The 26,305-nt window shown below is 37.4% G+C and overlaps 2 protein-coding genes across 2 annotated transcripts; both read left to right on the top strand.

The window, feature by feature from the left end:
* The first annotated feature begins 11,143 nt into the window (after window positions 1–11,143).
* On the top strand, window positions 11,144–17,833 carry LOC133330368 (CD109 antigen). The gene is made up of 6 exons (XM_061538823.1): window positions 11,144–11,979; window positions 12,704–16,472; window positions 16,556–16,749; window positions 16,846–17,020; window positions 17,322–17,427; window positions 17,496–17,833. Exons 1-6 carry the CDS (start codon window positions 11,144–11,146, stop codon window positions 17,708–17,710), a joined length of 5,295 nt encoding a protein of 1,764 aa, XP_061394807.1. The 3' UTR covers window positions 17,711–17,833.
* Window positions 17,834–20,889: 3,056 nt separating this feature from the next.
* On the top strand, window positions 20,890–23,123 carry LOC133330366 (mRNA export factor Gle1). The gene is made up of 3 exons (XM_061538822.1): window positions 20,890–20,895; window positions 20,970–21,236; window positions 21,372–23,123. Exons 1-3 carry the CDS (start codon window positions 20,890–20,892, stop codon window positions 23,121–23,123), a joined length of 2,025 nt encoding a protein of 674 aa, XP_061394806.1.
* The last annotated feature ends 3,182 nt before the right edge of the window (window positions 23,124–26,305 follow it).

Here is a 26,305-nt window from a genome sequence, read left to right as displayed (position 1 = left end):
AGTAAAACGGCACGTTTTTTGCATTCACTGGAAAGATTTCATTGCAAAACGCTGTGGCGATGGACCTGTTGTATCGTTTTTTGTACAACAACACTTGTTGTTACCTTTTATTATTATACCATGATGGCTTACCTTGAAAAATTGAACCATGGGCCATTATAACTATTAGTAATATTCCATGGTATAATAATAAAAGGTAACAGTAAGTGTTGTTGTACAAAAAACGATACAACAACCACATGGAAATTTGTTGTTGTAAGTTCTACTAGTGTCAACTCACTTGACAAAAAATGTAAACAAACAAACAAATGATCATCAAATTATTTTTATTTTAAAATGAAATATTTTCGAATCCTCAAAATAAAAATTGAAAAACATGAATGAAAATCTATCAAATTTATATTTCTATCGCTTCCACATCTTTCCTTTAATTGAGCCATTGCCATATATATGTGTAACACATATGAAAATGCTGGGAATAGCGAGTTATTCCTTCAAGAAAGATTTGCTTCCTCAAACTTTCCCAGCAGGCAGATTGAGTAAATTGAATACGGGAGCATATTTAATAAAGAACAATTTCAAATTGTATGCGTTCTCAATTTTCCTGTTGGGTGATTTTTAAAAACATAATTTGTCAAATTCATATTGACACTAGTATTACGTTGGAATCAAATCAGCTGGGATTTGATGTTACCTTTTATAATTGTACCATGGTAATATTCCATTATTAATATACCTTTTATTAACATTCCATGAATTATACCATGGATATAAGAAGCCACAACATTTTTGTAATTTACTATGGACTACCTTTTGTTATTGTATTGTAAACTTATAAAAATGTTGTATTTTGTTCGAGACTATAACGCCATCTTTTAAGTAATTTGACATCTTACAAAAAATATGACGCCATGCGTCAACGCTTTGTCTAGTATTTAAATGGCAACGTCGTTGAATACAATTCATTGACAGTGGCAACCATACTTGGGCTTGGCATTTTTCTCATTACTTCAGTTCGTTCGTTCGTTTTGGTTGTTTCGTTGACTTTTCCTTATTTACTCCGTTTCGGTGCGTGAATTTATTTGTTTTTATGTTATTTTAGTTATATTTTACTTGAAAAATTAAAAAATATTCTGACGCGAAACGAAAGAGAATAATGTTAACTAATTATTGGCAATAAAATTGAAGTGGAAAAAGTGTTAGAAAGGTAAGAAATTTATGAAAACATGGAAAAAGTTTTATTCATCGGAAAAAACGAACGCATGAATGAATAACATGCCAAGTGGTTATTTTCTTGTTGTTGTTGCCGTGGTAGTGCTGGTGGTTGTGTGTGATCTCCCGATGAGAAGAATCTATGACAGAAACAAAAATCGTATATAAAACAAAATAAATACCTATGGTTTGTGTTGTTGTTGTTGTTTTGGTAGGTGTAAGTATGAGTTGTGAGTATTTTGATGGTGTTGTTGGCTGGCTTTTTGACAACTAAAAAAATGTCTCAACACATGGGCGTTGACCATAAAAAATAAGAATTTTGTTATTTTTATTGGAATTTCATTGATCCAAAACAAAAATTGTGCCGAATTGTATATTAAAATAATAATTATTGTTATTTATAGATATAAAATAATAATTGTTATTGGAAGTTTGTTTATTTGTAAGTATATATATATATATATATATATATTGATCGATGTAAACGACTCCTTGCCTATGGTTGCCATATACACTTGTTATGCTTGCTGCCTGCTGGCTTTGGATTATTAAAATTGTTTTTTTTTTGAATATCCAAAATTTCCTATTGGTTTCAAATTACATGCACTGCACACACCATACACAAGGCAAAGCACCAAATAATATTAACCTTTCAACCCCAGCCCTGCTGCCCGTTCTTATTTCATTTCAACTCAACACTTAAGTCTGGCATATTGTCGTTAATTAACATCAATTATGAATCACACAATTTGGCTTCATGTCATGGCGTTAGTTCTACTACTTCTCTTTTACCCCGCTCCGCTTGGAATGGTGCAACAACGTATCCAGCACCAGCCATTGCTGTACATAACTACTTTTGGTTGTTGGTTAATGCCATGTGTGAGGGTGCAATTTATTTCACTTTTTTTTTGCCAAACTCCCGCTGCTCCTGTGCGCTTATCTGTTCGGTTTTGCCGTTTAGTTTCCTATTACACCTTGTGTGTGTGTGTCATGTGCAATTTTTTTGTCTTATCTAACTTAAAACTCAAAAGAGTTCTCCCTTCCCCTTGCTTCTTCCTGGCTATAATGCAATTTGTATGGTGTAGTTTGTTTTCAGTTTCAAAAGTCAGTCCGCGTTCATTAACATTTTAACGCCACAATAGCCCTTTTTGTTTGTGTGGCAATACCTTGTCGTTCGTGTCGTATCCCTACATGGGTGTTTGTATGGAAATTGTTGCAATGTAGTGTAACTGCTGCTTTCCTGATGATGACTGGCCGGCTGACGACGGTCAAGTGCAGTTGATACCATAATCTCCCATTTGTTAGGGTTTTTGTTTGTTTCTGTTATCTTTTTGTATCGTTCTCTGGTTTCAAATAATTATAAGCCCAACAGCTTGGCGTTTTACTATTGTCCAACATTGCCAGGGTATTTAAGTAAAAAAAAGAAAATAAGTTATCAGTTGTACAAGTTTGTGGCGTTCACCAACGGAATTTGCGAGTATTTTTTTTCGAATTCTTCACCTGAAACTTAACTTATGCCAACTCCTGGCAACTCTGGGAAAAAGGGCAATGGTAAATACAAAAGTTACGTCTGGTATTTGAACGGAGCCTCACCGATACCTGGGTTTAGTTATCAAATCCTTGACATGTAGTCCAAAATCTTTTCATACCCACCAAAACTAATTCTTCGACTGATGACGGTGCGTCTGTCTTGGAACTCAGATTCGGACACGATGTAGGGGACGACTTTGCGTCGAACTTCGGGACATAAACGAATATTTGAAACCCCTTTTCAGCCTCATTGATGAATACGGCAGCTAAGCCCAGTTGACTTGTGGAATGATACTTCAAAGTCAGATGAGGAAGATGATGCTGATGTAGGTTAGGTTTAGGTCACTTATGTGGCTGCAACACTCTGAGACCGTCAGGTCTTTTGTGATCATCCACGAGAAGAAAAGAAGATATGTTTGAACTAGTATCGATGCCTATAGAAATCGGACAAAAGATATATTACGTGTCAAGGTTGCACTTTCCCAACAACATTAGGTTTCTAATTGTTTTGTAGATTAGCGCAGGTTCAGTTGTTGAGAAGAAGCTAAAACTCGGCGGAAAATGAGCACCCTCTAGTCTGTGCCGCCTGTCAGCCAGGGATGTACAATGACATAGAAAATGCTCAATGTCTCCGTCTCCTCGTCTTCAACGCAGAGTCTGCAGTAATTAATTGCATTATGATCCCATTTACTATTAAAGGCCCTGATATTGCTCTTATTTTAGCTTTGCTCAGGTTCAACAGTGAGTGTGTCCTTTTGGTAGACAGAGTCGGCCAAATAGATCTTGACACATTGCACCTAGGTTCATTGTGACAAAGTTCATAGGCTCTTTCGTCGTAGAACGTCTCAAAGTTCCGATAAAGATGACATATGGGTGGTTTGATTAAGTCATCAATTGATAGATCTGTTGATTGAAATCCTCGTCTATCTAATCCGTCTGCTCTTTCATTACCCAAGATGTCATGGGGTCCTGGTACCCGACAGCTGTAAGTAAGTTCCTCCAAAGCTGCTCTACACTTGAGGACGGCCTCAGATTTGATATAACAAGATTTGATGGCTTTAAGAGCCGCTTGTATATCCACGAAGATAGTCACCGGTTCAACGACCACTTCATCCAGACTTTTTATCAATTCCGCTGCCATCCAAATCGCGAAGATTTCAGCTTGGAAAACACTACAGTTGCAATCGAGCTTGTAGGTTAACTCAAGGCCTAGGCTTTCACAGTAGACGCCTGTCCCTGTACCTTCTTCCATCTTGGATCCGTCTGTATAGAAAGCCTGGCCTTCCAGAGGAGGGTTACTTCGGTTCCAGTCGTCTGTACTAGGAATAAACACATCTACATCGTCAAATCTCAGGACTGGTGATATATAGTCGCTTAGCTTAACGCGTTATTCCAATGTCTAGATACGACCATGCCCAAATGTACAACTTCTCCAGAGGTTTTGTTCATGCAGCCTTAGGGCGCTACGTGCGGCTTGACACTTAATGCTGAGGCCCAGAGACTTTAAGTTCAGCATTGCGTTCAGAGCTGCTTGTGGCGTACTCATGGCCCCTGTTACTAAAATTGAGGCGGCTCTTCGTACCTTATCAAATTTACAGGATGTCGAATTGTGGCGCAGACAGTTCCACCACACAAGTGAGACATAAGATAGGATGGGCCTTAACACGGTGTTATGCATAATCCATGTATTTTATCCCCCAGCTTTTCCCAATGGAGTTCTTGCATGCATAGAGTACAATCAACCCTCTCTTCGCCCGTTCCTCAGCGTTCCTATTCCATCGTAGTTGACAGTCCAGGATTGTGCCAAGGTACTTTGTTTCGGGTGTTAGATGAATCCATGCAGTGTTGGTGGTGCAAAAACGCCGTGCTTACGCTTCCTAGTGAATATTACCAGCTCCGTCTTTGTTGGATTTACAACAAGGCCGTTCGCCCTGGCCCAACGTGACAGCGTCAGTAAGGCTCTTTGCATAAGCTCCGAGATTGTTAATGGATATTTTACGGAAATCAATATCACCACGTCGTCCGCATAAGCCACAACTTTGATACCTTTTCAGAAGTTCACCTAGCAGGGTCAGTGATTTTAGTACAATTTCCAAAATCTTGGTAGAAGGTTATGTTCTCAATAACATGATTACAATTACTTTACGCCTGTTTATTTGACCCTCGCCGTATTTTTGAATGCATGAAATCTAAATCAATAATTCCACGTTATTTCGTCATATAATTTAGACATGCCAATAGTTCGAAACTTTGAATCGGATTTTGAGTTGTCTCAATGTGTTTCTGTATTTAGTATTCCTTCTTTTTATTTATTCCGCCGAAACCAATGTTATTAAATTATGAACTCCGCATCTCTCTTATCTGTTCAATAAAATAAGTGACGATCAAGTTCTTGAAGTCATCAGAAGCTAGATTTGTTGGCTTAACTATGTTTTATTCACAAAAATTGTACCCATTTCGATGAGCTCAACATAAGTTAGAACCAGTGTTGCCAATTTAGCACTTTTAGTGCTAGATTTAGCACTTTTGAATCTCGTTTAGCACCAAAAAAATTGATCTAGCACCTAGCACATTTTTTAGCATTTTTATTTATTTATTTATTTTTTTGAATTAGTTACAATTTTGGGTATTATTTCGATTTCACATTGAAACATTAAAATGTCTATGTTTCACGCTATGATTTTAATGTTCAATGTAAAAAAAGTGTCAGTACATTTGTAAATATGTATTAAAGTTCGGACGGTCAGAACTGTTTGTACCCTGCACCATGTGGAGTGTATTAAAATTTCCTAAAAAAATGGTCGGGTACTTCATACGCTTACTATAGCATCGCCTGCTAGTAGGTTGTTTATTAGGTAAAATGAAAAACTAAATTAAGAGCGAAGTAAAATCCTGGACCTAAATCGGAAAGGAGAAATGAGTTCTTTATTCATCGGGAATCCCGAATACCAAATTGTAGTCATTTCAGAGTACCGAAAATGGGTCGCGTCCCACTTTATAATGGGATTATGTCAAAAGATTGGCCTACACTTCGTCGGAAAAAGGTTCAAATCCTTAAAGGACACAAATAGGATAGAATCTTCAAACGGGGGATATGTCCAAACATAGACCTATGTAGAAAATTGTCCGCATAAATATATCCTACCCTTCGAGAACACAGATAATGCGTCTAAAACCTTCCACATAAAGATGGTAGAGCAGTACTTCAATATGAGTACAAGTACCTTGACAATTTCTGCATATATGCCATTTTCCGAAACTCCACAAAAAATTAAAAGTTTCAAATTATAGTCAATTTGATGAAAAACGTGCTCGACGACTCCAGAATGCCTTTCTCTAGGGACTACCTCAAAACATAGATCCACATTGATAATTTTTGGTATGGACATTTTTAAGAAAGCAACATATCATATTTAGGGGAACCCCTCGGTTTAAAAACAATATTTTGTATTTTGATTTAATTCGAATCTACAAGAATGAAATTTCAAGTGAAAATCTCAACAACTCTTGAAGATATAGCCGATTTATTGTGCTAGCATTAAGTGACGGCAAGAGGGCTTCTCAAACTTTAAACGCATTTTTCACCAAACAGCGTTTTTGCCAATGGCGGGCACGATAACTCAAAAACTAATAATTCGATCGATTCCAAATTTTGGGACGTTTCTCTGTGAGTGTATAGCTATCGTATGAACTAGGATAAATTCAATCGGTCAAGATCTTCCTTAACGTGGTTTGTGGTAAAAAATAGGCGATTTTTCAAAAATATTTTTTTAAAGGTCCGTCAATTTGTTGATTTTTGAGCAAAGCCAATAATCCTAGTTCATACGACAACAACATCAAAACAATAACAAAAAATTTGTAAATCATTTTTCTTTTTCTTTAAATCTTCAAACATATATCCGGCCCATTGAATACCTTGATAATTTAAAATCGGGAATGGGAGTGGGGATGTTCCCTTAAAGTCAATTCTTTTAATTTCTCTTATAAAATTTTTAGCACTTTTATTTGGCACTTTTTAAAATTTTTTAGCACTTTCTAGCACTTTTTTAAACAAAATCTAGCATTTTTTATCAACAAAGTTTTGGCAACACTGGTTAGAACTTACTGATAAGACCATTGTAATATCATATTGCACCGATATTCAATAAAACTAACATCGATCTTCTAGCGACGTTCGCAGATTAATTGAACATGAATTATGTATCATTACAAAACACAACAACCTGATGCAAGAAAATTTCTTTAGTCTTAAATTTGAATATATATTTTTTTAAATATGGCCCAACAATATTTATACACTTTGAATTTATTGATGTCGACCTACACTTTGATTTCAATTAAATCTTTTGAATTGATCTTCTAAATACGTATACAGATCAATCTGAATAATTTATTGTTGACCTTAACACTTCATGAAATGTTTTAAGTGTAAACAACCTTGTCGATAATTATTCCAAACACATTCCCCGACACAAGGAAAATTTTTTGGGGTAGTCTTTAAATTTTAACAAAAAAATAAACAATGAAGGTGAATAAAAATCTATAAACAAACAATGTGGTTGTAAACAAACTATAAAATGTGGTCAAATATTGTTTATACACTTTGCCTAAGTAGTGTAATTTAATTGATGTGGACCAACAATTTCACATCAATTAACAAATAATTGTTTACTTTTTTATTTCACCCACCCTCGGATATGACCATGGAGGGGAAAGGATTTATACGTATAAAAGTGACTTATACGAGTTAAATTATGAATTTTTATAGTTTATATTTTGGTTACAGACTGTATTCGAATGGACTTATTCGACAGGATCTTGTTATCAACGACTAGTATTTGGTGTGGTGTGTCTTGACATTCTCAGACTTAACTACCACATGAACACTTCAACCAATGTAATGTCGAAAGATATCCTGTGTGAATCAACCCGTTCCATTGTGTGGAAACATTGGGGTTACTGCAACTACAACAATAACAAAACATTACAAATCATAATGGTGGCATATCCATTAAGAAATTTATGAATGGGAAACACATGATTGGTTGAAAGAAAACCTTTCTGTTAAAACATTGGCCTGGACTTTCAAAATACCTATAATTGGACGTATTCATTACATGGGGACAATCGAAATTCGATCTTACATTCATTTCTATTGCAAACAATAGGACCATTGTAATATGCCAAAACATAGAAGGTATTTTATACTCTGAGAACGCTCTTGCAACCTTTTCTGTTAGAAACTATAATCTGCAAGATTCCGGATTTTGCCGCAAATCCGCATAATCAACTCGAGAAATCTGGCAACTTCTGAACCAAGCTCCCGAAGTTTCTGGCGGGTCACTGTAGATGTGTGTGGCCTAGTTGGTCAATTCTGGCGGTTTCTGATCAATTTTTAATGATTTCAAACCGTTTTATGGTCGATTTGTAGCTCCTGGGCGATGTTACGACTGCTAACATGCCAGTCAACTTCGATCATTTCTCCAATTTTATCGACATTTTCGACGACCGGCCTACATGTGTGAGGTCCATCTTTAACATCAAAAATTCCTGAACGGAATCTACCAAAACAAAATTGCACATAATTGGCTGTTAAACACCATTCACAAATTTATTCGATTCGCTTGCATTTTCGCCTTTGTCAAAGAAAAAATGTAAAATGTGCCGAATACTCTCTTTGTTCACTTCCATTTTTAACATCCTGTAACTCACAACTGAATGCACCAAACAAAAAACAGCAAAAGTATTTTTTCTTTACTGTGAAATGTCACCCTTCCAATGAGCATAAATCTGAAATTATTTGATCGATACTTTACAAGAAATCCATCAGTACAGCCATCTGCCGAAAACATAATTGATTTATTTTTCACCAACCTAATATATTAAATGGCAGGCGCAAAATAAGGTTACGTCAGATATATTAACTGTTAACGCAAGACCCCTTAAGTTCGTCTATAAAGAGACTATCTTCTGCTCGTTTATAAAATTTGCTTTCAACGTGTTTATAATGACAGCCATCAACTCGTCTATAAAGAGCGCGTTTAGCTCGTCTATATAGAAATCTTCTTCAACTCGTCTGTAAAAACTCCCTTCAGCAAGTCAATAAAGATCCCCTTAAACTCGCCTATAAAGACTCTCATCAGCTCGTCTATAAAGATTCCCTTCAACTTGTCTACAATGACTCCCTTCAGTTTTTTTCGGCTAATTTATAAAGATTTTTCAGCTCTTTTCATTTCGCTTATGAATATTTCCTTCGTCCATAGAGACTCCCTTCAGCTCGACTATAAATACTCCATTCAGTTCGTCTTATCTACTACACTCTTTTTTGAGGTACTCAGAATGAACACTATGAACCAATGCTTTTCCAGAGTATCAGACTCTAAATAACTAGCGGGTGTACAAGCTATAACCTAACCTATCCTAATTTTAATATGTACATGATGAAGAGCTGATAGCCTTTGGTTTGATCAAACAAAATGCTGTTTTTATTTATGGTTATATATTGAGATTTTTATTAAGAAAAATTTATTATTATTTACGGTGCATTTCAAAACATTCTCTAATTCCATTTTCAATATTCCATCAACATAAAGCACAGTGGACTTAAATAAAACAATAAATTATCAGATTTAATCATGAAGATTTACAATGTTGGTCCAAAAATATGATATAATATTCGAAATTGTGTATAAAAAATAAATATTAAAATTCAAATTTAGAAAATCCTTTGATTTGTTTTTAATTTGCAACATCACTGTGCGTCGAAATCATTGCATCAAATTAAACACCGAATTATATTTTTATCCCACTACATAATAACCACAACCATGCCCAACAACAAGAAACTTAAGATGTAAGGCGGCAGAAGAGTTGTGCGTGCTTTCTGTTATGCTGAAATCAAGACGCACGATATCGGCCAAACCGAAACCAAAAATAAAAATAAATAAACAAAAAAAAAAAAAAAAGCAAATATACCAACCAAACATATTTAAGATTAATATAAACACACTTTTCTAAATCCTCCCAAATCTCGATGGCTACGTCAGCTTGTCCCCCCAAATATTTCTTTATTTTTATTAGAAAAAAAAACACAAACACTAAAAATACTAACTTAGTGCCCTGATTTGATTACGTGTGTGTGCACCTCTTCTTCGCAATGTTCAGCAAAGGGGAGACGACAACACATGTAAAATGTGCGTGCCTATGATTTGTTAGTTGAATGCATGGACTATACCACACATTCCCATATATTTGCATCTAAAGTATAACAAAAGATTTCCGTGTTGAATTCTATATTTTCCTGAATTTGGTTCAGTATTTGGTTCAAAACAACAACAATCAATGAATGACAAACGTACAAATGCAACAAATCTATATACATATATTTGTATGCCTTTAGTTCTGTTATGTTGTCTACGTCTTTGGCTCTCTGAAAATGTTGTAATGGGGAAGAAAAAATATGCTGAATAGGCGAAATTAATTATCATGTCAAAGATATGGGTGTTTCTAAATGTATTTTGAGAGTCTTGAATCAATATATTCATTCAAGACTCTCAAAGACATCACATTCAGTTCATCTATAAAGACTGTATTTATCTCCTTTCAGACTACAAAACTTATATTTAGCTCGTCTATAAAGATTTCCATCAGCTTATCTATAAAAGCCACCTTTAGCTCGTCTATAAATACTCCATATAGCTCGTCTATAAATAAGGAAAGTAGTATAAATACTACCTTCAGCTGTCGATAAAGACTTTCTTCAGGGCTCTAATAAAGACTACCTTCATGGTCAATAACGACTTTCTCCAGGTCGCTTATAAGGACTCCCTTCAGCTCGTCTATACAGACTATAAGACACGTGATATTGTCTATATCATGCGTTTCTATAAATACTCAATTCAGATCTCCCATCGTCCCGCCCATCTCGAAAGACATATCTTCGTCTTAAGACTTCCTTTCCCACGTGCGGAATGGCCCATATTGGTGTAACACAATTTTTGTTCAACTTTAAATAGGCAAAATAATGAAGTGTCGATGCTGTGAATGAAATCATTTGTTTGAATACTATTGCGGAAGACGGCAGCATCATCTCATCGTCGTGAGCAGCAGAAACCATCTACTAGTTACGTTGTACTAGGTCGAGAATTTCTAACAATATTTTTGATTACATCAGTACTTCATTTTAATTTCACTCATGGGGGGACATCATTAGAGGAGAATCATCACTTAGACGATTTTATATATTGGCTTTATGTATATTGGCTTTATCAACACACATATACACACACACTCTAACACATTATTATCATGTTTTTTATTTTTAATGTAACTTTTCTTTTTATTACAGATTTTTTCTTCTTCCGAAAAAAAAAACATTAGCCGTAGTGGACGGAGAAGAAATATGACAAAGCAACGCCATCGGTGCCTTACACAGTTTTTCCTGCTGTTGTTGTTGTGCATATGCCCTCTGATAATAGCTCAACAAGATTTCTATCAACAAAACCAATACTCAACACCATCTTCATCGTCATCATCGAACTATGATGTCTACAACAACAATAATAATCCATATTTAAACAACAACAATGATCCCTTTAATCAAAATATAAATGATCGAACACGTTATCGTACCGATAATAATAATCTGAATGATTTGGATCAGCAGGATTATGGTGGTAAACGCACGTCATATGGTGATGATGAACCCTCATTGAATCGTGGCAAAACGTCATACAATGTTAAGACCTCATTTCTGGAGGCATATCATGCCAAAGAACCCACCTATTTTATTGTTGCATCACGTATGGTACGTCCTGGCCTCATATATCAGGTATCCGTAAATATACTGCAGGCTCAGTATCCAACAACGGTACATGCTAGTATCTCATGTGATGGGGTACAGATTAGTGGCGAATCGAAAGAAGTTAAGGAGGGTGTACCGGAAACGTTGTTAATGCGTGTCCCACCCACAAGTGTTAGCGGCGAATATAAGCTGCGTGTAGAGGGATTTTACAACAACGTATTTGGTGGTTTGGCATTTATCAATGAGACCCGTTTGACATTTTCACAACGGTCAATGACCATATTCATTCAAACGGACAAACCACTGTATATGCAAGGTGAAACGGTACGTTTTCGCAGTATACCAATTACAACGGAATTGAAAGGTTTCGACAATGCCATTGATGTTTATATGTTGGATCCAAATCGTCACATTGTACGACGTTGGTTGTCAAGGTATGTAGTAGGATTAATAAATGGAATAACAAAATTAATTAAATACAAATATGAAGGAAGTGTAATGGATAGAAAAAAAGAAAAGAAGTCGACTAAAAAGACTTCCTTCAGATTGTCTATAAAGGTTTCCTTCAGCTTGTATAAAAACATTCCTATCAGATCGTCTAAAAACATTCCCTTCAGCTCATCTATAGAGACTATAAGTCTGCCTTCAGCTTGTCCATAAAGTCTCCCTTCAGCTTGTCCATAAAGTCTCCCTTCAGCTCATCTACAAAGGTCCTGATGTCTATAAAGACTCCCTTCAGCTCGTCTATAAAGTCTCCCTTCAGCTCATATACAAAAATACTCTCTTCAGGTCGTCTATAAAGACTCCCTTCAGCTCATCTACAAAAGCGCCCATCAGCTTGTCTAGAAAGACTCCCTCCTATCAGCTCGTCTATAAAGGCGGCCATCAGCTCGTCTATAAAAACTCTCTTCATGTCGTCTATAAAGACTCCCTTCCGGCTCGTCTATAAAGACTCCCTTCCGGCTCGTCTATAAAGACTCCCTTCAGCTCCTCTATAAAGATTCCCTTTCAGCTCGACTATAAATTCAGTTCGTCTATAAGGAATCCCTTTCAGTTCGTCTATAAAGACTTCCTTTAAGCCCGTCTATAAAGACTCACCAAATTTAAACATTTATACTTTATAAAATTAAAAATAAACTTTATCCATTTCTTCCACAGGCAATCAAATTTGGGTTCCGTCTCATTGGAATATAAACTATCCGATCAGCCAACATATGGCGAATGGACAATACGTGTTATCGCCCAAGGGCAAACTGAAGAAAGTCACTTCACCGTCGAGGAATACTATCAAACACGTTTCGAAGTTAATGTAACAATGCCGGCGTACTTTTTCAATACCGATCCGTATATTTATGGTACTGTCATGGCCAACTTTACAAGTGGTGCACCGGTCAAGGGTAATCTAACGATAAAGGCCTCAATACGACCCATCGGTTATTTCAGCAATCAGGCACTGAATGAAAAATTCCGTTTGGGTAGATCACCGCTGGAGATGTCCACCACCCTGGAACATGAACACCAGTTGCGTTACAATCAAAATTACAATCCAACACAATACAATCCGAATATCATCAATACCGATTATCCAACACAATTGCCACAAGATCAACAATTCAATTTCAATCAATATGTCATCGAACGCAATTATCAATTCGATGAGGAGTGGCCGTTTTGGGTACAGAAACCAGATGTACCGGAAACATTTGATCCGTGGACTGGTGAATATAAGAAAACGCTGCCCTATTTGCGTTATTTCAACGGCACCTTTAATTTCAAATGGCCAATGCGTGAATTGGAGGGCTTGGTGCCGAATTTGGCCAATATGGAAGTGCTGATTACGGCCACGGTGGGAGAGAAGTTCTATGATGAAATTATATCCGGTTATTCGATTGCCCGGGTATACAATTCAAGTATCCGTGCCAAATTCCTTGGCGATACACCGCAGGTGTTTAAACCTGCCATGCCATTTACCGCTTATGTGGCTGTGGAATATCATGACGGATCTCCCATCGACGAGAATATATTGCGCCAAGGTTTTATGGAGGTGAATGGTTTTGTGGAGAGTAAATCGGGTGGACGACGGGATTGGCCAGCTCAACGTTTGAAAATGATGACGCAGTCACCTGGTGTGTGGGAAGTTAAAGTCGATTTGCGCCATGACCTGCAGTTGGACGAACGTGCCCAGTCTAGAGATTTCCTTAATGGCGTTTCACAGATGCGTTTGCAGGCACAATTTGTAGATCCCCGAGGCGAGAGGGCACAAACTGAATTGTTATTGGTGGCCCATTATTCACCGCGTAACCAACACATTAAAGTAACCACCAGTACTGAGTCACCTGTTGTTGGCGAGTATATTATCTTCCATGTTCGTACCAACTTCTTTTTGGAAGATTTCCATTATCTGATCATGTCCAAGGGTGTTATTCTAATGAATGACCATGAGTCGATAAGGGAGGGTATCAAGACAATTGCAGTGGTCCTTAGTGCGGAGATGGCGCCGGTGGCAACCATTGTTGTTTGGAAAATTACACAGCAAGGGCAAATTGTTGCCGACTCCTTGACCTTCCCTGTCAATGGCATATCAAGGAATAATTTCACAGTGTATATTAATAATCGCAAGGCCAGAACCGGCGAGAAAGTGGAGGTGGCAATTTTCGGTGAACCAGGTTCTTATGTGGGTTTGTCGGGTATTGACTCAGCTTTCTATACCATGCAGGCTGGAAATGAGTTGACCTATGCCAAGGTCATTACCAAAATGTCGACGTTTGATGAGCAGACTAATGGAACCTATAAACAAATATGGCACTCCCATGCCGGTAATCCCGACGAATTAGTCTATTATCCTGCCTCGTCATTTGGCATCGATGCCAATCGGACGTTTGAGTATTCCGGTTTGGTTGTCTTCACCGATGGTTATGTGCCGAGGCGATATGACAATTGTAATGCCTCTTTGGGTTATGGTGAATGTTTATCGGGACGTTGTTATCGCTTGGAAAAGAAATGCGATGGCTTGTTCGATTGTGACGATGGCACAGATGAAATTGGTTGTCGCGTACGCAACGATACGGATTTGGAAAATTATCGCAAATATCGTTTCAATCGTGTACTGAGGCACTATGAAAATGTGTGGCTTTGGCGTGATGTTAATATTGGTCCTCACGGACGTTATATCTTCAATATTGAGGTGCCGGATAGACCTGCCTACTGGATGGTTAGTGCGTTCAGTGTAAGTCCCTCCAAAGGATTTGGTATATCTAAACAGCCGATTGAATATGTGGGTGTACAGCCGTTCTTCATAAATGTTGAAATGCCAACCGATTGCCGTCAGGGCGAACAGATCGGTATACGTGTCACAGTATTCAATTATATGACGACGCCCATCGAAGCCATTGTCGTACTGCACGGCAGTCCTGATTATAAATTTGTTCACGTTGAAGAGAATGGTATTGTGAGGTCGTATAATCCACGAACATCCTTTGGCGAGCATCAATTCTTCATCTACTTGGAAGCTCAGGGAACATCAATTGTTTACGTGCCGATTGTACCACAACGTTTGGGTGACATTGATGTCACGCTACATGTGGCCACGTTGTTGGGTACCGATGAAATAACACGACGTCTGCACGTTGAAGCTGATGGTTTGCCACAATATCGCCATCAATCCATACTGCTGGATCTGTCGAATCGTGCCTATGTCTTTGAATATATGCATGTGAATGTGACACAAACGCCGGAGATACCCTACCAGGCAGATCGTTACTTTGTCTACGGTTCGAATAAGGCACGCATCTCAATTGTGGGTGACGTTGTGGGACCGATTTTCCCCACAATGCCCGTGAATGCCACCTCCCTATTGTATCTGCCCATGGAATCCGCCGAACAAAATGCCTTCTCATTTGCTGCCAACATGTACACTCTGCTGTATATGCGTCTAATCAATCAAAGGAATAAAACTCTGGAGAAAAATGCCTTCTATCACATGAACATCGGGTATCAACGCCAGCTAAGCTACATGAAACCGGATGGCTCGTTTTCACTGTTCCGTTCGGATTGGAATAACTCAGCATCCTCTGTGTGGTTGACAGCCTATTGTGTGCGTATTTTCCAAGAGGCCTCTTTCTATGAATGGGAAAACTTTATCTACATCGATTCGACGATAATTGAAAAGAATATCAGATGGCTTTTGCAACATCAAACACCTGAGGGAGGTTTCTATGAAACCACCTGGTTGCCAGATCGCAAAATGAATCGTACTAATTTTGCAAACAACACAGCGCTGCAGAATCGTAATATCACCCTGACGTCGCATGTTCTCATAACTCTGGCCACCGTCAAAGATTTGTCGGGATCATTGGGAGCTCGTGTGGCATTAGCCCAACAAAGAGCGATATCGTGGATTGAACGTAACATGCAATTCCTGCAGGATACACCCGAGCCCTATGATGTTGCCATTGCCGCTTATGCATTGCTGTTGAATAAATCGCCAATGGCAGAACATGTTTTCGGCATACTACAAAGGCATGCACGCATTGTGGGTGATTTCATGTATTGGGGTAACAGCGAGCTGCCGCCACCACCTAAAAAATTGGAAAATCAAAAATGGTTCTCGTTGCCACGTCTGCCCTATGAATATGATTCGCTTAATATCGAAACAACAGCCTATGCTCTACTGGTTTATGTATCGCGACGTGAGTTCATTATTGATCCGATCGCTCGTTGGTTGAACGCTCAGCGTTTGAATGATGGTGGTTGGGCCTCAACACAGGATACAAGTGCGGCATTGCGTGCGTTAGTCGAATACACGGTGCATTCACGTATTCGTGAGGTATCCTCGTTGACGGTGGAAATTGAAGCCTCCTCACAGGGTGGAAAGACCCAAACGTTACACATTGACGACAAAAATTTGGCACAATTACAATCGATTGAGGTAAGTGTGACTATTAGATAAAGTTTTGAAAATTGATAACAAATTGAAAATTCGTTTTTATTTTCTCTGTGTATCTTCCTTAGATTCCAAATGCCTGGGGTACTGTGAAAGTTCAAGCCAAGGGTGCCGGTTTTGCCATTCTGCAAATGCATGTCCAGTACAATGTTGATATTGAGAAATTCCAAACGAAACCACCAGTTCCGGCATTTGGTTTAAAGGTCAAACCCATATTCCATGGTAGAAATCAGTCTCACATTTCCTATTTGGCATGTCAAAAGTAAGGCATATTTTTTGTGTGTTTGTTGTTTGGAAAAACCGAACGCAAGACAAAATTATTAATTTCGTTTTTGTTTGTCTAATCTCTGATTTACAGTTGGATTAATCGTCAAGAATCTGAACGTTCAGGTATGGCTGTTTTAGATGTTACAATACCGACTGGCTATTGGATACAACAACAAAAACTTGATTCATATGTCCTCAGCAATCGTGTACGCAATTTACGCCGAGCTAAATATCAAAATTCGAAAGTTATATTCTATTTCGATTATGTAAGTATGCGAATTAATATAGAAAATATATATGTGCGTGTTTAATAGCAAGTGGAAAAGGAATTTCAAAAATATTCTAAGAAAGGACAGTTTCCATTGGTTTCAAAGGAGAGATGGGGGGTTATTGATCTGTATGTTGTGTTTTGAAAATGTGCGTGATTCGTCGTTATCCCTGATATTATTCTAAAAAAGTGTTTGGTCATACGTGTCGATGGATATCATCGAACATTTTAATTCAAAAGTTTATTTTAAATTAAGATTTAATTAAAGTGTTAATTTATATTTGCGTTTTTATTTCTAGCTCGATCAAGAAGATGTATGCGTTAATTTCACAATTGAACGTTGGTATCCCGTTGCCAATATGTCTAGATATTTACCAATACGTGTCTATGATTACTATGCTCCGGGTAAGTTCAAAAAAAATAAATTTATATTAATATTTAATACCGTTTCCACTTCTCTCTCTCTCTTCCAGAACGTTTTAATGAAACAATATTCGATGCCCTGCCAACGTATCTTTTGAATATCTGTGAAGTATGTGGTAGTTCACAGTGTCCATATTGTTCTATATATAATATGGGATGGCGAGCCTCAATGTCTGTATCACTGATTGTGTTTAGCGTTTTTGTCTACTTAATGCGCAGCCGTACCCATGTTCTGCTCAATGTAATACACCTAATGGGCGTTTAGTCGACCTCTTTAAATAGCCAGTCCAAAATACCACAAAAAACAATTTCCCAAGAAGTAGTAAATCAAGTGTATTATTAGTGTTTTTTATTTTATTTTTATTATTAACTTATAAGAAACAAAGAAGTCAACAACAACAACCAATCAACGATTTATTGAAGAGAAATCGTCCCAATGCAAAAGCATTTTTCCAATTCGAATATTTTTATTTTTTCTTTTTAATCTCTTTTGAAAACATATCCGTCCAGATTGTATGCTATACATATATATTAGATAACAAGCGAATATATAAAAAATAATTTTTAATTTTAGTTTTAAGTTGAAACAAGAAAAAAACATTATAGAAGAAGAAATCTCAAATGTACAAAACAATAATTGTGAACCATTATAAAATGCAAAGAGATCATAAACCATAGATAGCCTTCTCTAGCACTAAGAAGTTTTCGGGCAAACGATGTATGTAATGCCAGCCATTTTAATTATGCTTTCTTTTTTTCTTCTTTTTTAATGCTAACAAAAATCTTTTTGTATATAAATGTAAACTGAAAAAATTCAACACAACTTTTGAAAGCTTTATAATGACAAAATTTTAAAACCATGATAGAAATTTAAATTTTGTTTTTTTTTTTCAATTACATTACAATCGACCACAAATGATGTTAACACACATAGTGTGTGATGTGTACTTGTTTTCATTCTGTATTTGTCTCAAATCTCAATAATGCCACAAGTGTCTTATTGCATTCAGCATTTTTTCCAACAAAGAATAAAAAACAAATCAACAAAAAACCATAAATGCCTTAGATTTTAGAAATCATAGTAGCTTTTATTATATAAACATACACAAATACGAGAAAAAAAAAGATATTTAAAATGTCAGAAATGAATATCAATATGTTTTTTTACCAGCAATATCAACAATATATAAAAATTAATTTCTTTAATTTGTTTCCACGAATATATCAACCGAATCTCCATATCATTGTTTTTTGTATTGTACTGTAGTTTAGTTGCTAAGCTTTAATCTAAATATTTTAACGAAAAAAAATTTCAAATCTCTCCGATCATAACGTCGTCGTTATAATAAGAGTAAATTTTTATATACATGCATACTACTTACCATCTTGCAAAACAAGGCAACAAATGTAATCCTTCCGTCCTATTTATAATTCAATTATTATATTTTTTATATAGAAGGAAACCACCCTAATAAAACTATACATAATTTTTTAAAAGAAAATAAGTGTTTTTATTACTTTTAAATCAATAAAAAGTTACGTTTTAAACAAAAACAAAAAATGATGATTCGATAATCCTGAATTGATTCGTGTAGATCGATAGAGAGCATCGGAAAATTACATTAACGCCATCAACGACGTTTGTAACGATATACATACTGCAATGTTGACTAAACAATTCCTGCTGACATTCTATATCAGATTTTAATGAGTGATTCACATTCGCCAGAACTTGAGATGTTATCGTGCAGACATATAAGTCGTCATTCTCTCGGTCGTCAACATATCTTCGATAGCGAACACCACGAAAACTTTACATCAACCGGCAGAAGCCATACACGGCTACAGATACAATAAAGTCCTACAATTTGAGACAGTGTGCCGTATTTAATTTATTTTGCTTTTTTCCAATAATTCCAAAAAGTCAATTTGTAATTTAATTCTTAACTTAATTCCTGATTATGGGAAATGTTTTATTTTCTTGAGGGAAGTAACTGGTTACACAGTTATTCAACCCGTAATTACTTACTTAGCTGGCTTGTGACAGAACTTTCGTTCCATAAGCCAAGCATAAAAAAGATTTCCAGGCGCGTCGGTCTTTTCCGCAGTTTTTCCAGTTTGAAAGATCATATTCGGCAATGTTGTTTTCCACTTGATCTTTCCACCATATTCGTGGCCTTCCCCTTCTGCGTAAACCATCAGCTGGTTCGGTTTTATATGCCTTTTGGGTTGGGACATCTTCATCCATTCTCACAACATGATCTAGCCAACGTAGTCGCTGCAGTTCAATATGTCTAACAATGCCGATGTCCGAGAAAAGCTGGTACAGTTCATGGTTCATTCGACGGCGATATTCACCGTCAACGCAGATCGGCCCATAGATCTTTCGGAAATTTTTTCTCTTGCTTCAGAACTTTATAATAGCATGGGTAGTATCAGCGTCTTGTAGAGTGTGAGTTTGGTCTGGCGGGAGGTGGCTTTACTTTTGAGTTGCTTGTTCAGAACATAGTAGCATCTGTTCAACCCGGAATTTCGGGTAAAAAAAATAATAATAAAATCATGCGATCAGCCGTGTCGCACCACATCTGTCAAGACTACAGGTGTTATCGTGAATGTATCTAAAACGTCATGCAATCCGGCGCCATACTTTCTTAAGGGCGTAATTGGTCACCCGGTTATTCGATTCGAAATTTCAGGTACAAAAATAATAATTATAATATAATTTACCATATTGAAGAGATAAAAGTATAATTTTGACGGTGTTTAAAAATGTATTTTCAAACCCCGAGTTTCTAGCTCTATGATTTCCTCCCTTATTGTACATAGTACCGGGTACAACCCGGGTTTGGTAGCCGAAGCTGGGGCAACTAATTTTGGAAAGGTAAAAGTGGATTTTTTGGAGCGGTTTTTTGATAGTGTTTAAAAAATGTGAAACTTTAATGTGATTCCCATATTGTACATAGTTTGGTGCCCGAATTTCGGGTAGAATAACCGATAAAACGGTTACGTCCCCAAAAAATAAAACATTCCAATAAATAGGGTAACAATGCGTAGCTCAGGATTTTTAGAGAAAATTGGATTATTTTTATTAAATAAGACTTGCTTTCTTTGACCAATTGAAATTTGACCAATTGAAGTGATTCCCGTGCAAAATTCAAAAATTATTGGAAAAACTAAAACTATCTTTCCCTACATTATACATAAAACAGCTGTCCACTAAAATCAAAATCGCGTTTTTTCTGTATTCATTCGTAGACATCACTGAAGAGAATTGTGTTTCTTAATCAATCTGGCATCACTATTTAATATTTTAATACGGCATCGTCATTTTACCGCTAGTGTTTGGTGGAGTGTTTTCAGTGATTTTAGCTGTAGATTATTGTTTATAATTATTAAAAAAAATATATATTTAATAAAAAACCTATAAAACCAAAAGCCCGCAAAATGCTTGTAAGTAAATTTGAATACTAAATCCATTTACTTGTGTAACAACAAAAACATTCCCCCTTCACCCCCTTTTTCAGGCTCAAAAAGTTGAAGAGGCTCTGAATGATATAAACAAACTCCATATAACTGTTTTGGAACATGCGGCAGAAATTTCTCCACTTATCAAAGGAAGATCCCTGGGACCGGATGTCGATAATAAAGAAAACAGTACACAGAAGCGTAGTGACAAAAAGGAAAATGTCTGGATATCAACGAATAAAAGTAAAACACCCACCAAACAATCGCCCGCTTCCAAAACTACACAGAACCATACTACTGATACATTGGATTTCAATAGTCTTCAGGTAGGATGGAAGGCCGATCTGATATAGTTTGATATAGTTTCCAAATCCAATTCCCAACGTATGCTGCTGTGTCTTCCGATTTTCCGAATTACCAACATTTTTTTAATCGACACGACATATCTTATATCTTTTTAGAATCTTGATGTCAACACTGTAAATTCCAGTATTTTATTACGTGAAGCCGAAGAGGCAAGAAAACGAACCATACGACAGCAGGTTCTGGATATGCACGAAAAACATTTAACCATAATGCAAGAATGCCTCAAGCCCATCGAAGAACAGTGCAAAGAAGAGAAACGTAAATGGTTGGAGAAGAAACGTCAAAGTGATAGTCAAATCATTGCTCGAGCGGAACAACAATCCGAATTGGATCTCAAGGAACATCAACGACAATTGGAGACGCTACGTCTTCAAACTCAACGACAATTACAAGTCATATCGTTTCAGGGTATTGCCCAGTACCAATCAAAATTTCGTAGTAAATATGAAGCTATTGTTAATTTACTAATGTCCATTGACAAGTCGGTGCTGATGTCCTGCAACGAATATAACAACAAATTGAAGGAACTTATACAAATGTTTGAACAATTGATAAATAAAATTAAAAGCGGGACATGTGGCGGAGAGGAATTGAAAACTGCGGACAATCTCTGTAAATCATTAGCCGCATTAGAGGTGGGTATTTTGGAAGCACTGAAACAAGAGAAGGAAAAACAGGAAAATATTGCAAAGGAGGAACAGCAAAAGGCGCAGAGGGCTAATGAACAACAGCTGCAGCAGCAACAACAAGCGGCTGCACAACAACATCAGCAACAACAACAACAACCGCCCTTGCCACAAGAACCACCTGCACAACAAGCGCCAGCACCACCTGCCCAACAACAGAATGTAACCCCCCAAACTGAGGCAACACCACAACAACAGCAGCAACAAAATGTACCCGAAACTAAATCTTCCGACGAAACAGATAAAACCACAAATATTAGCTCTCAGCATGTTAGCCAAGAACGTCTTGAATTCTATACAAAAATCAATACTTTCTATTTGGAAAAAGTGGAACGTGTAAAAGCTCTACAGTCCGATGAATCGATGAAAAAATATCGTTTCGATTGTCAAAAATCCATAAACATACCCGTCAATGCCATATCCGCTGTTAGTCCTCAACATATACAGGATAAATTTGATAAATTATATTCATTTGTTTCTGCACAACCGCCTCTGGGGCGAGACTACTGTATACTGCTGATGGCCAAAAAGTTTGTCGGACAGGGAGAAACTACAATTTCCAGCAACCCCCAGGCAGCCTTTCCCGTTGCTTCCGTCATTGTTTCCCTATGGAAATGTATGCCTGAATTTGGTCAACTTTTCTTGGCCTACTGTTTTAAAGAATGTCCCTTCCTTGTACCATATTTTATACCACAAAAAAAGGACCAATCTCCCGAGGAATATTCAAAAGTTCTGGGATTTCGAACGGTCGATGGACAGCCCGAGAAACAGGAAATGTATTTGAAACGTCAGGCGGGCATAGCACGTTTATATGCAGCGGTCATGGTAACAAATGGACGCAAACAAGATAGTTCGCCACATCCGTATGGTATAGAAAATGCTTGGCGTTGGTTAACAAATATGATGGATATTGCACCGTTGCCATTCCTCTCGGCCACACTGATAATGGAAATTTTACAGATAGTTGGTAGCGATATGTGGTCCAACTACGGCCGACAATTTGTCAAACTTCTGATGTACATACAACAACATTATTTTGCCAAACTGTCCGATGGAGATACGGGTGGTCCCAAGGCAAGATTGGAATTATTGTTAAATAATTTCTTGAGAGATGGTCAAATACAAAAGCCAGCTGGAATGTTACCATTAGGATTTTGGTGATATTATCAAATGACACGACGATTCTTATTAGTTTAGTTAGATTAAGGATCAGAGAAAAAAATATTAAATTATTTAAGTGTTAATTTTTTTGTTTGTTTATTTCGAAATGTGTGTGTAGTATCCTATTTTTCTCGGAGATGGTGTTCCGAGAAGGATTGTGTGTTTTGAGGGGAATAAGTTGTTTATCGGAACAAATGTAAATTAAACCAGTGAGCGGAGCAGTATAGTCGGACGGGGCCGACCATACGATACCCTACACAACTACCACGAACTCTAACTTTCTGAGGATGTTTATTCCGAGTCTGAGTAATATTTCGAGATATTTGCCCCCTCTTGTCCGATTAGAGGCCAAAAACACCTCTTCCTTACTTTTTTTCGAATATTCAGTCTAGTCCTTATAATTACTTGTCCAGATTACCTTCACGGTGGGTTGTGTTGTGATTTTCGGATTATACTCTACTCGAAAACATACAAAAATTATGTTTTCGGTCCATTTCATCAAATATTCCAAAGTCATCAGCGCGATATTTCACCCTCTAATGTGGTAATGGGTTACTAAATAATATCTGAATACGTAAGCACCTGTAAATATTTGACTGTAACTCCCACATCTGAGTAGATACATCACTATATTTGGTATCAATTTAAAGGCCAACCACTCCTCTTGGATATGCTATCAACTCCTGGGGTCTACATCCTCCAGGAGTAAATATATATGCCATAGAATACAAATTTTGTCATTTTTCACACAAAAGTCAGGGTCCATTTGACCCGCTAAATATTGACCGATCTTTATCAAAACATGCATGCTTATTCTCTGGCCCGATCCCCTTCTTCATGCAAAAATTCGCGGTGTTTGGGCCATAATTGCGACCTCTGGAGCGACCAGAAAAACCGACAAAAATAATGTTTTTGGTCCATTTCATCCCCTAAATATTAACCGATCTTTTCCAAAAACAATAGGGGTCTTCATTGGCCAGAACCCTTCCTACATGCAAAATTTCGTGAAGATTGGTCCATAACTGCGGCCTGTATCGTGTTTACAAATTATAATGGACAGACGGACGGACGGACACACATGTCTAGATCGACTCAGCTAGTCGAGATATGACGATCGGTATACTTAAAGGTGGGTCTAGGACCAATATTTCGCGGCGTTACAAACATTTGGGGCTGCACAAAGCTATAATACCCTGACAACATAGTTGTGTAGGGTATAATAAGAAAATTAAATAAGAATTTGACGTATTGTGTGGAAGAAAGTAATAAAGGAAAGTATTTTTAAGAAAACGGAATTGTTAAAGCGAAAGGGGGAATTAAAGGGAACGTTGATCTGCGTCTTTAACTTTGGAACCAGATTTATGGAAATTATAATATATATTCTCAAACATTTCAGTTACTATAAAAACTGAAGGCTTCAGCAGAGTTCACAAACTAACAAATATTGACGATGTAAGCGCGAAAACTTCTAGATATTTAGCCAATATCTCCTCTGGACGGTCCGGCTTTTTATACAGACGGATCCAAGTTGGAAGAAGGCACAGGGGCTGGCGTATACTGTGAAAGGCCAGGCCTTAAGTTAACCTACAAGCGGGATTGAAACTGTAGTGTTTTCCAAGCTGAAATCGTCGCGATTTGGAAGGCAGCGGAATTGATAAAAAGACTGGATGCAGAGGTCGTTGAACCGGTGACTATCTTCGTGGATAGTCAAGCGGCCCATCAAATATTGTTTGGAAGAACTTACAGCACGGTGTCCTGTGTTGGGTACCAGGACATCATGGGTAATGAATTAGCTAGACGGGGATCTCAATCCACAGATCTAGCAATTGATGACTCAATGAAACCACCCATATGTAATCTTTATCGGAGTGTTGAGGATTTCTTCGACGATAGAGTCTATGAACTTTGGCACAACGAACCTAGGTGCAATGTGTCAAGATCTATTTGTCTACCAAAAGGACACACTGTTGAACCTGAGCAAAGCTTAAATAAGAGTAATGACAGGAATCATTACGGGTCATTACTAGTAAATGGGATCATGATGCAATCGATTACTGTAGACTCTTGGCGAGGAGGAGACGGAGACAATTGAGCATCTCCTGTGTCTTTGTCCAGACCTGGCTTACAGGCGGCACAGACTAGTGGTTGCTCACTTTCCACCGAGTCTTAGCTTCTTCTCAACAACTGAACCTGCTCTAATCTATAGCATAATTAGAAACCTAAAGTGTTTGGGAAAGTGCAACCTTGACACGTAATATTTCTTCTGTCCAATCTCTATAGCCATCGATACTATTTCAAACTTACCTTCTTATATTTTTTTTTGTAAGCTTCTTATCTCTCTATATTCCCCTACTTTTCTCCCATATAGATCTCTCCATATCTCTTTCTTTTCGTTAATGATCACAATGGACCTGACGGTCTCAGAGTGCTGCAGCCACATAAGTGACTGCACAACCCCAAACCTAGCCTAGCCAATATCTCTATCTTCTTCCGGGAACGCAATGTTCAATTCAACATCTTCCCCAGTTCAAATCACATCAAACAGAAGGTGAAAGCTAGAAACAAAGTTCTAAACATCTGACTCGCCCATCCTTGGATAAAGATAAGGAAACTTTGATAACGACATATAAGGTCATAGGTCATCTTGCTTAATTATACAACCCAAGTCAAGATTTCCTTCCATACGAGAAGAACAGTGGATGTCCTCGCTAACATCACAAAATTTTCCCAGTATCAAGGAAAGCTATAAAGTTGAAGATCACCAAAAGCGTTGCACACCTTCCACGCATATAAGTCGGGAACAAAAGCAGACCGTGCCAAAATCCTTTTGCCGTCAATCATGCCGCACTGTTTCAGATCGCCGACCATGGTTTAAACTTTGGAATAGTCCCAACAGATCGCAGCTATCTGTAATCAGTCAGAACGCCGCATTCTAATTACACCGGAGGGCCATTAAAATGAGGATGCGAGGGTTCTTGTTTTAGTTCAGGGATATACTTTTGTGTTTCAAAAAGAGAATGGGAATACTCAAATAAATGACCATATGGTGGATAGAATTTTTGTCCTGGTATACGACATCTGCTGACATTGACTATCTGCATTAATATCTCTTGGATTTTCGATATTATTCGTAACTTGGTCTTCATAGAGACCTCATCTCACACAATGCTCCTCAACTTCCC

The sequence above is a fragment of the Musca vetustissima genome, unplaced genomic scaffold (genome assembly GCF_032173495.1).
Source record: "Musca vetustissima isolate MV318-11 ecotype Yass unplaced genomic scaffold, APGP_CSIRO_Mvet_v1 utg19615, whole genome shotgun sequence".
Taxonomy (NCBI): Eukaryota; Metazoa; Arthropoda; class Insecta; order Diptera; family Muscidae; genus Musca; species Musca vetustissima.
Note: the sequence above shows the minus strand (reverse complement) of the source record. Positions and strands in the feature narration are given on the sequence as shown.